Source organism: Saccopteryx leptura, chromosome 5 (genome assembly GCF_036850995.1).
Source record: "Saccopteryx leptura isolate mSacLep1 chromosome 5, mSacLep1_pri_phased_curated, whole genome shotgun sequence".
Classification (NCBI taxonomy): Eukaryota; Metazoa; Chordata; class Mammalia; order Chiroptera; family Emballonuridae; genus Saccopteryx; species Saccopteryx leptura.
In genome coordinates this window covers 37,112,327-37,127,085 of record NC_089507.1, presented here as the reverse complement: position 1 = coordinate 37,127,085, position 14,759 = coordinate 37,112,327, and the positions used below count along the sequence as shown (strand labels likewise).

The 14,759-nt window shown below is 38.0% G+C and overlaps 1 protein-coding gene across 1 annotated transcript in view; it reads left to right on the top strand.

Moving 5' to 3' along the window:
• SCFD2 (sec1 family domain containing 2) overlaps window positions 1-14,759 on the top strand; it is a 400,811-nt gene that overhangs the window by 127,418 nt on the left and 258,634 nt on the right. The window contains exon 5 of the mRNA XM_066385304.1: window positions 2,342-2,591. Coding sequence (XP_066241401.1) covers window positions 2,342-2,591 — 250 coding nt within the window. The remainder of the gene's footprint in view (window positions 1-2,341; window positions 2,592-14,759) is intronic.

Here is a 14,759-nt window from a genome sequence, read left to right as displayed (position 1 = left end):
CTTAGATTAAGAACTTGAAAATGCTGCTCTGGCCTGACCAGGTGGTGGTGCAGTGGATAGAGGGTTGGCCAGTGGTTAGAGGACCCAGGTTTGAAACCCTAAGGTTGCTGACTTGAGTACGGGCTCACCAGCTTGAGCACAGGGTCACTGGCTTGAGCTTGGGATCATAGACATGACCCCTTGGTCACTGGCTTGAGCCCAAAGGTCACTGGCTTGAAGCTCAAGGTTGCCATCTTGAGTCCAAGGTTGTTGGCTTGAGCAATGGGTCACTCAGTCTGCTGGAGTCCCCTGGTCAAGGCACATATGAGAAAGCAATCAATGAACAACTAGTCGCAATGAAGAATTGATGCTTCTCATCTCTCTACCTTCCTATCTGCCCCTATCCTACTCTCTCTCTCTCTCTCTCTCTCTCTCTCTCTCTCTCTCTCACTAAAAATAAGAAAAGAAAGAAAAAGAAGAAAAGAAAAGAAAATGGTGCTCTGATGCCCAAATGTTAGTGAGTGAATTTTTTGAAATGATTACAATGATTATCCTACCATGTTTTACTTTTTATTACTATTTCTTAAAATAATCCTTTTACTCTGGGGAGAGAATCATAGGCCTTCTATAGGATAAACACTTGATGTATACACCTACTTTTTAGACAGAGGATATAAAACAATGAAGGAATCTGTTGAATATCATCCAAGGAGTTGGTGATAGAGTAAAAAGTAAAAAAAAAAAAAAAATACTGCAACCCCCATGGCCCTTCTTTGAAATTGCTTTTGGCAGCCTGTAAAGCAAAGAAAGAATACTCGAAGGTTCCTCCCAGGAGAATCCTGAAGCTATAGGACAGTTCTAGGCTGCCTCCAAAACTTCCTGCCATTTTCTTTGAGAAGCGGGTGTGTTTATACTCGGTAAAGCATGTCTTGTCACTATTAACAGTAAACCGTCCATTCTACTCTTTCCATTTGTACCTTATTCATTCCAAAGGCTTACCATTTTCTTTTGTGTGGTATGTGATGAACATCCAAGATTTTTAGTGAAAATAAATGGTAACAGCTGTTTTTCATGTACCAAATAATATTAACCTTGAGATGCTATATCCAAACTTTTCCAGGTGTAGAAATGACTTGACTAGAAAAGCTCGTTTTGGGTAGTCATCCAGATCAGTCAGTGACGGTCAGCTGTTTGCTGCCGGCTTCGTGCAGAGAGAGTTTCTGTAGGTCTTTCTTTACTCCAATATTGATATAGCTTTTTCTCTTTAAAATAGTCCATGTTCATCACCTACAGAAACACCTCCCCTAAAGTCTCATCTTCCTTTCCTGCTCTATTTTTCTCTACTTTAACACCATCTACTACATTATATATTTTTGCTTTTTAGCTTGTTTCCCCCAAGTACAATGTAAGCTCTTTGAGAGCAGATGCTCAATGAACACTTTTGAATGAACAGTTTGGAATTTGCAAGTTGTAATCATTTAGCCCCTGATTTTAATATAAATACAAATAGTTGAGTTTTATTTTATATTATAGATGAAATTAAATCACATTATTGAAAATAGTTATTCAAAAATAGGAGTTTATCTCTTCACCAAAAAATCTCAGAATTTGTACTAGAAATGTGCACAGTGCTTTGGAAGTTAGGCACTTGCTCCAGTTATGCAATACTATTTTCACATGCATGGAATTTTGAAATTCTCTGTTAAATATTATTCAAGAAATTGGTGGAAGAACTAAAAGCAAAACTTTTTTCAAAGTGTTAAGGTGAATTACCTTCCTACTAACCCTAAGATATCTTGAACCCCAAATGACATTACCCAGTTTCATCCTTTCTTCATTCACCAGATTAATAGAAAATGACTTCTCATTGTTATTAAAAAAAACAAACAAACCTATTCAAACTGATATTTACCAATATAGAGAATATTGAAAAGATTATGCTGCACAATGTGAAGTCATTCCTTTAAAGGCATGTCAGCATTCGTTTGGATATACAGATGCTGGCATATTTTTATTTTTAATCATTTACTTTACAAATATGTTATTTTTATTTTAAATTTCTAGTGTCTGAAGTACTTGTATTTTTATTTTTCAAACTAGTGGACTCTGAGCAATATGTAAGAAAACATGAAAAGTTCTATAATTTGACTAGCTGTTTTATAAACGAAGTCTTTCAAAACAACAACTCTAATGCCAAATTTCTTATGGCATTCTCTCCAGGATGAGAAACAAACAAATAAGAAGCAATCTAGGCAGAGAACATCATGGACTTGTTTGCACGCTGTCTTTGGACTGACGTGGTGCATGGATTACACCTTTGTACAAGACTGATGTATTTTCACATTACCACTTTCTATTTCAGAGCATTGGGGAGTCCACGATGTCTGTTGTGTTAAATCAGCTGCTGCCCATGATTAAGCCTTCGAATCAGAGGACCAATGATGACTATAGCCCCGAAGAGCTGTTGATCCTCCTAATATATATTTACTCTGTCCCTGGAGAGTTCACAGAGGACAAAGACCTGGCTGAAACTGAAGAAAAAGTGAAGAGAGCATTGGCTCAGGTCTTTTGTGAGGAGTCTGTGTTGTCACCTTTGCTGCAAAAAATCACAGGTGAGTGGTTACCAAAGGTGCAGGACATGAACATCACTGATACAGAAAACAGGTTTCAAAATAAAAGCTGTGTCAGAAAGAGGACGTAGCCACCTTATTGGAATGGTTTGAAATTTCATAAGGCCTGATGAATGCTAGCGAGCCTTTAGGATCAGAGGGTTCCACTGCAAGTATTCTTTTCTCCAGTCGTGGGAGTGAAATGGCCTTTCAGTTGCTTGTCAGAATTCATATTCCTTAGAGCCAAAGCCTTGTTAAAGTAGCAAAATACTTAGAAGGCATAATATCTTAAAGTAAAAATAAAATGTAGTGCACCCTATTCCCAGGGTTTCTGTTGACATATTCTCTTTGATATTGTCATTTCAAACTTAGAAAAAGGTCTTTCTAAAATATTACACAATGTTATAGTATTAAAAAGTTGCTCTTTTTTAGAGTAGTTTTCTATTTTGACTCTCATATTTCATTTTGAACCTGCATTAATTGGTGGTCTCCAAAATAATACCCAAACATCCCAGTAAAGTAGGATGTTAATTTGGGAGAAATATACAATTAAATATTATAAAATCTAACTTTTTACTTCTAGTAAGAACTGCGATATAACTCATAGAACATTCATTTGTTTTACTCTGAATCAAATTCCGTATTTTTATTTATATTTTCTGTAAAGCTTATTTCCATTGGTATGAACTGAGCCTGGGTCTGTTTGAGAGTGTGATGTTATTAAAACTTACACATGAAACTTAAATAGTTTAAAAACATACCAAGTTTCCATTCACTAGTGAATGTGTGTGTGTAGACCTCTCCATTTAGTAATGCTCAATTGAGCCAGATTATATATCTTCCAACTCTCCCTCCTGTCCCCTGTCGTGCCTCGCTGGGGGGAGAGCCTAGCTTGCTCAGAAGCAGGCTGTGTAGCTGTCAACCCAAGCGGCCCGTGCGCGTGTGTGTTTTCCTTTGTGCCCATACTGACCTTTCCTATGTTTGGTTATGGAAAATGAAACCCTCATGAGATGGAAACCAAATGAAGTTTCCACAGAAATGAGACGTGTTCTTCCTTAGTATAGAACCTGTTTTCCAACTTAAATGTACTTAAGGAAAACTTGTGGAATTTGTTCCCATTTCACTTAGGTACAGCACTATATGTGATTACATGCATTTGACTCTAAATGAATACTGAAGCTTTTATATGGTTTATACTGTGCTAAGAACAGTGATGTGATTCAAAATAAAATTTAATGGTAGGAGAATTTAATTGGAAGTTATTCTTGAAATGCATAATCTCAGAAACAGACAACAAAGATGGTGTGTTTTAGCTGAGGCTATTTGGATAGGTTTTCTGTAACGTTAGTATGTTACCATATTATATTGGGAATTGAGGTTACACTCTAACACTCATTTAATATTTGCTCAAGGTGTTTATTGACCCAGCATTTCATTCTTTATTAGTTTCTCTATTTATGATTGCTCAGGATATTGCATTTTCTTGCTTTTAACTGTGATTTCACATTTTAAAACACTTCTGTACGTTTATGTTTATATTAGGAGCATTTGTAAGTTTAGCAGTTGAAGGTTAAAAAAATAAGAATTCATGGAAATTTTAGTATAGTTAAAATTTTTAGCAACATCTTATTTTGTAACACTGAGTACACATTTCTCCCCAGATGAACTTTGCACATATAGTTTAAACAGAAGGGATAGGATATGCTACTTAAATTTGACTTAAGTGAATTTACCAGCCGTGGAACACACATGTGTTGATCAACCTCTCTGTGTACACCAAAAGGACTTTATTTCTGAAGATAGACTTACTTGGCTGGTTAGACATATACCCTTATTAAGTATGGTGTAAAGTTAAGTGTCCTGAGAACTAGGGCTTATGTTTCTGTTAGCTAGCTGCTGAGAACAATGTTTAATCTACATTCCATGATAAAAGGTAATAGGAGAGTGCTGAGGCTGTCATAATCTTGTAGAATAGGATGAGATACCACAGTATGTACTGAAGAAGCCAATTGCTTTCACATGCGTTTATCATGGAACCTACCATGTGACCAGGTTAGCCTGGCCTTTTACCATGAACTTGTCCATTTCATTGTGCTTATGTTATTCCATTTTACAGTTTTGGCTTAGTTATTACTGGGTGGCAGAATTTATTTTATGTCTTGTGCATATTTTGTGGCTGATGAAAGTTGGGTAAAAAGTATTATTGAAAATAAGCAATTAATCAATATAAGAATTCTACTTTTTATAAAATGCTATAATTTTACTAATATTAACTGTCAATAGGGTCGAGAAAGCAAAACTTTTTGTGCACTAAAATCTTGAGTATGTTGTCACCCAACTGCTAAGTGATAGAGCCAGGATTTGGCATGGATCTAGAGCTCATGTCTTTAAACACAAAATTCTAAGCCTGCCACAAGCTCACTTCCATAACCACCACATTTTTTTTTTCAGAGACAGAGAGAGTCAGAGAGAGGGATAGACAGGGACAGACAGACAGGAACAGAGAGATGAGGAGCATCAATTTTTAGTTTTTCGTTGCACGTTGCGACACCTTAGTTGTTCATTGATTGCTTTCTCATATATGCCTTGACTGCGGGCCTTCAGCAGACCAAGTAGCCCCTTGCTAGAGCCAGCGACCTTGGGTCCAAGCTGGTGAGCTTTTTGCTCAAACCAGATTAGCCTGTGCTCAAGCTGGCGACCTCGGGGTCTCGAACCTTGGTCCTCCGCATACCAGTCCGACACTCTATCCACTGTGCCACTGCCTGGTCAGGCACCACCACATTTATTATATTCCTTAACTTACACTTGCTTACACTTACTGTGTTAAGCCATGCATACTCAACCATTCCAACATGTTCCTGTTTTTTGAATCGTGAATTAATATTTGGTTAATATTTTAGATATTACTTATGACTTTTAATTTGTTTATAGTAGCTACTTATAGATGCGTCCTTGTACCTTCCTATTTTTGTGCATGTTCCTCTTTGTTTCTGCAGTGCTATAAAGAAATTAAAATGCCATTTCTAGTCATTGAAGTCTGTTGGTTGGCTAGCTCTTTTAAAATCTTTTATTTCAATAATATCTCGACAATAATTGCCTTATATGTAAAATCATGTTTTCTTTTGTATGTTAAACATGTAATTTAATTTTGACCATTTCTTTTATTTCTCCTTACTCTTCCCTGTTATGGAAAGGTCAATGAGAAATTGTAATTGGCAAAACAAAACAAAACTTCAGCATGGTCAGTGGCAGCATGCTATTTTCTTTTTAATAGATAGTTTTTGGGAGAGTGGTAGGCAAAAATTCTTTTCTACGCACACAAAATAACAAGGGTTGGCTCTCTGGGTGTCAGTGATGTGAGCTGAAGGAAGAAAATTGGTATGGTCTAACTAGGCTGTTTAATGTTGTTCTTTCTCAGTCTTGTTAAGTTCAAAGAGAATATCAGTTTCCATATACGTTAGTGTTCACATGGCGGTCACAAGAGAAACCAAAGAAAGACCATTTGAACTGTCTTCAGAAAATGAAATCAAAATGCTAATTTTAAAGATCTGTACAGACTTGGAATGTCATCCTACAGGAAAAGCATAGGGCTCAGAGGCAGAAATACTTGATGCAGACGTCTTGGCTCTGCCATTTCCTAACAGATATGGGCAAGTTACCCATCTTTAATCATAAACACAAGTGCCCTATTGACCACTCATGATTTTGCCAAGAATAAAGCAATGTTATATGTGTGAGCTAATTTTTGGTCCGTGCAGTATTGTAAATAGGCCATTTCTCCCCATCGATGCTATTGTTTTGATAGCATCTAGCTGTCATATAGAGTAGTACTTCCCAAACTTATTCACATTGTGATGATGCACATAGATAGTGAGAATGTTTACATTGTACACTGAGATAAGTGGACAGGACTCTTATGGTCAGAGGCAACTGGCCACTGTAGGCGTTGACTCAGTTGACCTGTGAACTGAAATGAAGCAGCAGGTTGGCACGCGTGGACCCTGTTAGGAGCAAATCACTGTGCTTTTTTGTTTAGTCAAAAGGGTCTGGAAGGAAAAGAAAGAAAAACAAAACTTGCATATGAATTTTAACACCCAAAACTGTTTTAGAAAAAAAATTTTTTGGTAAACAACATTTATGCTACTCATTGATTTATTTCCCTGAATTTTTATACAATCTTTAAAGAAAAGGTCAACAGGGGTTATATCTATTTAGTTAGGTTTAGTGTAAAGCTAGGGAATTAATGATTCAAAGTATCTAAAGATTATGTGGTTCAAGGTAGAGGTATGAAAATACCATAGAAACTGTAATTTATACTTGTTGGACTCTTATTTTGCTTCCTGTTGATAACTTGGGGTTATCAATTACTATATTTTTGCATTAGGATTGCACCTGGATATCTGTAGTAAAAAAATTACCAAATTAGCTTAACCAACAGGGATTTCTTTTTCTCAACAGGAAGTTCAGAGACAGGTAGCAAAACTCTTTCTGGCTTCTCCCTCCCTCCCTCCCTGCCTGCCTCCCTTCTTTCTTTCCTTCCCTCTTGAAGTTGTGGTTTTGTCATCATAGTCCTATGGTGAGCACCTCTTCCTGACATATTGTATTCATGCTTCAGTCAAGAGGTGAGGAAGGATGTAAGTAAGAGGCATGTGGCAGTGAGTCTGCTCTTTTTATGTTAGGAAAATAGTCTTTCTGTAAGTCCTAACCAGAACCCTTGTATCATTGTCTAGAACTAGGTGTCATGACCATCTCTGGCTACAGGAGAATCTAATGGATATTTTTAAATGGGCATGTATTTGTCATGAACAAATCAGAATTCTGTTAGAAGAAAGTAGGTAAGAATGGACATTAGGTAAGACACTTTTATTTGCTGCAGGTATCTTTATAGGATTCCCTGGCAGAGGAAATTCTAAGACAAGATAATATACTGTGAAGTGGAGTGATGCCCAGGTTGCTTTAATTTTACAGTTATCATATTGAAATGTCCTTTAAAAATATGTACTGAAATGACATGCTATTGCATGCTAGTGTCATGAGACATATCAGAATTACTTTCAACTTATCAATGTTTATTGAACATGTCTGTATACCTAGCATTATTCTAAGCCTGGAACCCTGAGGGGATTGGGTGCTGAGTGTAAAGCATCTGAGCACAGGATGTGCAGTAGGGGGATCTGGGTTCTGGTTCTGACTGTAGAGCTCAATAGTTGTATAAAAATGTCATTTTACTTTACTGATTTTGGGTTTCCTCATAAATAAAATGGAGATAGAAATAGCACGAAACTCATCAGATATAATATTCAAAGTGCCTGATACAGATCCTGATGCGTCATGTGTCCTCAGTGTATGTTATCTGTGCCATCATTACTTTTATCATTATTGTTACTTCTTTGTTGTCATCACCATTACAATCATCAGGCAATATCTCTTCTCAAAGAGCTTGCAGTCGTTTTAGAAATAAGACAAACACAAAGAACACTACAAAACAGCATAATATTATACAAAATATAATTAAGCATTCAAAGTGTGAATTTAATATGATAACCTGGTATTAAATGACATCTATGAACAAAGAATTTCAAGTTACTGAATTGTATCTGACCATATAGAATCCCACATAAATAAGGATTGGGGAAATATCAGGTAATAACACCATTAAAATAACTGACAATCCTACGCTCTGGTGGGGTTGCCCAGTGGATAGAGTGTCATCCTGAAGTGCCAAGGTCATGGGTTTGATCCCCAGTCAGGACACATACAAGAAGCAACCAATGAATGTACAACTAAAATGGGGCAACTAAGTGAAATAAGTTGGTGCTTCTATCTCTCTCTCTCTGTCAAATCAATGTAAACATTTTTTTTAAAAGTCTAACAATCCTAGATAACGCTATAGTGTTCAAAGTACTTTTATATACAGTCTCTCTTTTGATATGAAAAGAATATATGTTTGAGCCCAGAAACTCACATATCTAGATATACCCCAAATCTGAGCTCAAATGAGATATATCTATATTGCTGAGTTCTCTTTGAGATAATTTATTCACAAATATAACCACTAGTATTTTAAACATGGTTTGGGAGAGAATATAAAAGTGTATCTAAATTTGGAAATAGCAGTTTTCACTGTGTTCCCATGTTTCCCATATCAGTTCCCTCCCTAATAAACCCGTTGTTTTTAGGTACAACCCAGGTACATTCTTTTTTTTTTTTTTTTTTTTAATTTTTATTTTAATGGGGTGACATCAATAAATCAGGGTACATACATTCAAAGAAAACATTTCTAGGTTATCTTGTCATTTAGTTCTGTTGCATACCCATCACCCGAAGAGAGATCATCCTCCGCCACCCTCCATCCAGTTCTCTCTGTCCCCCTCCCCCTCCCCCTCCCCCTCTCCCTCCTTCCCTCCCCCCCCCCCCCCATAGCCACCACACTCCTGTCCATGCCTCTTAGTCTCGCTTTTATGTCCCACCAATGTATGGAATCCTGCAGTTCCTGTTTTTTTCTGATTCGCTTATTTCACCCCGCACAATGCTACCAAGACTTCACCATTCCTCTATAAGTGATCCAATGTCACCATTTCTCCTAGCTGAATAATATACCATGGTGTATATGTGCCCCATCTTCTTCATCCAGTCCTCTATTTTTTTTACAGTGATTAAAAGCCTTTAAGCAAACTCTTGGCCAATACAGCAAGAATCCCTAAAAGAGTAGTGTCCTTAACATGTTCCCCAAGTCCAAGTTGGCCCCATCACCATGCCAAGTCCCTGAAAAATGCAACCCAACCACAGTTCAGTCTGTTAGGAGCTGTCACAGGGAGCAGGAGTCCAGGAAAGTTCCCCACAGGAAAAGTCCGCATGGCACTGGAATTGTTGTCACCATTCTGTACTTTGCAGCTCATGTCCAAGTCCCAATGACCGCTGCTTCTAGCTGGTAATGATTCAGGTAGACTGGAAAAAGCCATTTGCAGCATGCGTGGATATGAAGCTTCTGTTCTCCTCTGCCTGGAGAGATGAGACCAGGTTGCTCTTCCCTGGAGCTCTGCGACTGTGGCATGGTAAAGAGAACCTTGGGATACACTAAGCTGGGTGGCAAAGGTAAATTCATAATACAAGTTGGCAAAAGGAGGAAAGAGAGCTCTAAATTAGGAGTAGGTCCCAGCCTGAAATATGAGTGGGGCATTTAGGTAGGAGGGATAAAGGAAACACTATATATTAAGCAAAGCAGCAGAAAATAGGACTATCAACACCCACAACAGAGATCTTTGAGGGAAGAATAAAAAACCTGACTATTCAGGCAAGACATAGTTAAGTGGCCCTTGTGCGAATGAGATCAGTTTACCTGCTTCTTGGAAGAAATACCCTAGGCTCGTCCACAGTGTCGTAGATGGGGCCGACGGCCCTGGGCACCTTCAGCCTTCAGTGGCAAACCCCAGCTTTCTGGGCAAGGTTAGGTCATAGGTGGCTGGAGCAGGACTGGAAGAGACTGATCCCTCCCTTAGAGGAGCGAGGGGGAAGCCCACCTTCCAGTGTCCCTGTTTCCTCGCAGCAGAGGCGTGTAAGCCTGGCAGGCTTTAGTTCAATGACCTTCCTTTCCACTATTGAAGCAGGACCCAGATGGCATCCTATGAGACCCCTTTGGGGGGTTGGAGCCTTTAAGGGTGTATCCTAAAAGCTGGTAGTTTCCCTGATCTCTATTGGGCTTTTCTGCCTCTAGGTATCTTAAAAGCCATTCTCAGAAGATCTCGCTGAGGGGTTTGAGGATCCCCATCCGCCTATATAAATCTTTTCCATGTATCTGGAGCTGTTTGGAAAAAAGACAGAACAGTGTTATTAGCTAGATCTAATAAAGAAGGTAGTAGTTTGCAGGCGAAAAAGATTTGGTGTCTCCTGTTCATCAGCATTCAAAAGAAATGTAAATTTTTTTATTTTTTTTTTAAGTAAAAAGCATGATATGGTAGACCCGTCGGAGTCATTGGCCTGGTGTGCAGGATTCCCGGGTTCAATTCCTGGCCAGAGCACACAGGAGAAGTGCCCATCTACCTCTCCACTCCTCCCTCTCTCCTTCCTCTTCGTTTCTCTCCTCCCGCCCGCAGCCAAGGCTCCACCGGAGCAAATCCACCCTGGGCACTAAGGATGGCCCCACGGCCTCCACCCCAGTTGCTAGAATGGCTCGGGTTGTAACAGAGCAACATCCCAGATGGGCAGAGCATTCCCCCCGGTAGGCATGCCAGGTGGATCCCAGTCAGGTGCATGCAGGAGTCTGTCTGACTGCCTCCCCATCCCTATCCTCAGAAATATACAAAAAATAAATAAATAAAAGAAAAAATACTAAAAAAAAAAAAAAAAAGGGAGGGGGCATTCCCTTGTGCTAAAGCTCCAGGGAGCATGGAGTGAGCTTGAGTATGTCCTATGAAACATGGAGCTCTATGTTTACATATAAGTCTTTGAAAAAGGAGGAACTGCTGAAGTAGTTTATCAGCATTTGTCCCTAAGACAGCAGTCTTTGTAGTGGGAACACCATACGTAAATATTTGCTCTCTATCTATAGATTAAGGGGGGAATATGGCAAATGCTGAAAAGTCATGATCTTTGTGACCCTCCCCTCCCCCAACCCCCTCCCTCTCCTCCCCCCGCCCTGTAACCCCAACACTGTTGTTCATGTCTCTGAGTCTCATCTTTATGTCCCACCTATGTATGAAAACATATAGTTCTTAGTTTTTTCTGATTTACTTCTTTCACTTAGTATAATGTTATCAAGGGCCATCCATGTTGTTGTAAAAGATCCTATGTCATCATTTCTTATGGCTGAGTAGTATTCCATAGTATATATATACCAAAGCTTTTTAATCCACTCGTCCTCTGATGGACACTTGGGCTGTTTCCAAATCTTTGCTATTGTGAACAATGCTGCCATAAACATGGGGGTGCATTTCTTCTTTTCAAACACTGCTATGGTGTTCTTGGGGTATATTCCTAACAGTGGTATAGCTGGGTCAAGAGGTAGTTCGATTTTTAATTTCTTGAGGAATCTCCATACTGTTTTCCATAGTGGCTGCACCAGTCTGCATTCCCACCAGCAGTGCAGGAGGGTTCCCTTTTCTCCACATCCTGGCCAGCACTTATTCTGTGTTGTTTTATTGATGAGCGCCATTCTGACTGGTGTGAGGTGATATCTCATTGTGGTTTTAATTTGCATTTCTCTAATCATTAGTGATGTTGAACATTTTTTCATATGCCTATTGGCCATCTGTGTGTCCTCTTTGGAGAAGTGTCTATTCATTTCTTTTGCCCATTTTTGGATTGGATTGTTTGTCTTCCTGGTATTAAGTTTTACAAGTTCTTTATAAATTTTGGTTATTAACCCCTTGTCAGACGCAATGTCAAATATATTCTCCCATTGTGTAGTTTGTCTTTTTATTCTGTTCTTATTGTCTTTAGCTGTGCAGAAGCTTTTTAGTTTGATAAAGTCCCATTTGTTTATCCTGTCTTTTATTTCACTTGCCTGTGGAGACAAATCAGCAAATATATTGCTGCGAAAGATGTCAGAGAGCTTACTGCCTATGTTTTCTTCTAAGATGCTTATGGTTTCACGGCTTACATTCAAGTCTTTTATCCATTTTGAGTTTATTTTTGTGAGTGGTGTAAGTTGGTGGTCTAGTTTCATTTTTTTGCAGGTAGCTGTCCAGTTTTCCAACACCATTTGTTGAAGAGGCTGTCTTTACTCCATTGTATTGTCTTACCTCCTTTGTCAAATATCAGTTGTCCATAGAGCTGTGGGTTTATTTCTGAGTTCTCTGTTCTGTTCCATTGATCTATGTGCCTGTTCTTATGCCAGTACCATGCTGTTTTGAGTACAATGGCCTTATAATATAACTTGATATCTAGAAGTGTGATACCTCCCGCTTTTTTCTTCCTGTTCAGGATTGCTGAGGCTATTCATGTTCTTTTTTGGTTCCATATAAATTTTTGGAATATGTGTTCAATGTCTTTGAAGTAAGTCATTGGTATTTTCATTGGTATTGCATTGAATTTATAAATTGCTTTGGGTAATATAGACATTTTAATGATGTTTATTCTTCCTAACCATGAGCACGGTATATACCTCCACTTATTCGTATCTTCCCTGATTTCTTTTATCAATGTTTTATAATTTTCCGAGTACAAGTCTTTAATCTCCTTAGTTAGATTTATTCCTAGGTACTTTATTTTTTTGGTTGCAATGGTAAAGGGGATTGATTCCCTGATTTCTCTTTCTGACAGTTCATTATTAGTGTATAAAAATGCCTCTGATTTCTGAATGTTGATTTTATATCCTGCCACCTTGCCAAATTCTTTGATCAGGTCTAGTAGTTTTTTGACTGAGACTTTAGGGTTTTCTATATACAATATCATGTCATCTGCAAATAATGATAGTTTTACTTCTTCTTTTCCAATTTGGATGCCTTTTATTTCTTTTTCTTGTCTGATTGCTGTGGCGAGGACTTCCAGAACTATGTTGAATAAGAGTGGTGAAAGGGGGCACCCCTGCCTTGTTCCTGATCTTAAGGGGATTGCTTTTAATTTTTGCCCATTGAGTATGATGTTGGCTGTGGGTTTGTCATAGATGGCCTTTATCATGTTGAGGTATGTTCCCTGTATTCCCACTTTGCTGAGAGTTTTGATCATGAATGGGTGCTGGACTTTATCAAATGCCTTTTCTGCATCTATTGAAATTATCATGTGGTTTTTCTCCTTTCTTTTGTTTATGTGATGAATCACATTGATTGATTTGCGAATATTGTACCAGCCTTGCCTCCCAAGAATAAATCCTACTTGATCATTGTGTATGATTTTTTCCATATATTGCTGGATCAGGTTTGCTAATATTTTGTTGAGGATTTTTGCATCTAAGTTCATCAGGGATATTGGCCTATAATTTTCTTTTTTTGTGTTGTCTTTGCCTGGTTTTGGAATCAGAATTATGCTCGCCTCATAAAAGGAGTTTGGGAGTCTTCCTTCCTCTTGAATTTTTTGAAATAGCTTGAGAAGGATAGGAGTTAGTTCTTTTTTGAATATTTGGTAGAATTCACTTGTGAAGCCATCAGGCCCAGGACTTTTCTTTTTTGGGAGTTTTTTGATAGCTGTTTCAATCTCATTTGTTGTAATTGGTCTGTTTAGGTTTTCTGATTCTTCCAGATTGATTTTTGGAAGATTATATGATTCAAGGAATTTGTCCATTTCATCTAGGTTGTCTAGTTTTTTGGCGTACAGTTCTTCATAGTATTTTCTTACAATATTTTGTATTTCTGTTGTGTCAGTTGTTATTTCTCCACTCTCGTTTCTAATTTTATTTATTTGAGTCCTCTCTCTTTTTTTCTTGGTGAGTCTTGTTAAAGGTTCATCGATCTTGTTTACCTTTTCAAAGAACCAGCTCCTGGTTTCATTGATCCTCTGTATTGTTTCTTTAGCCCCTATGTCATTTATTTCTGCTCTGATCTTTATTATTTCCTTCCTTCTACTAGCTCTGGGCTTTACTTGCTGTTCTTTTTCTAGTTCTTTTAGATGCAGGGTTAAGTTGTTTATTTGAGCTTTTTCTAGCTTCTTGAGGTATGCCTGTAATGCTATAAACTTCCCTCTCAGGACTGCTTTTGCTGTGTCCCATAAATTTTGAGTTGATGTATGCTCATTATCGTTTGTTTCTAGGAATTTTTTAATTTCTTCTTTGATCTCAGTGTTAACCCATTCATTGTTTAATAATGTGCTATTTAGTTTCCAAGTGTTTGAATGTTTTTCAATTTTTCTATTGTGGTTGATTTCTAGTTTAATGCCATTGTGATCAGAGAAAGTGCTCGATATGATTTCAATCTTCTTAAATTTGTTGAGCCCGCTTTTGTGCCCTAACATGTGGTCTATTCTAGAGAATGTACCATGAGCGCTTGAAAAGAATGTATATTCTGCTGCTTTAGGTTGGAAGGTTCTGAAGATATCTATTAAATCGAGTTGATCTAATATGTCCTTTAAGTCTGCTGTTTCTTTGTTAATTTTCTTTCTTGAGGATCTATCTAATGATGTTAATGGGGTATTGAAATCTCCTACTATTATAGTATTGCTGTTGATCTCGCCCTTTAAGTCTATCAAAGTCTGCTTTATATATTTAGGTGCTCCTATATTAGGTGCGTAGATATTTATAAT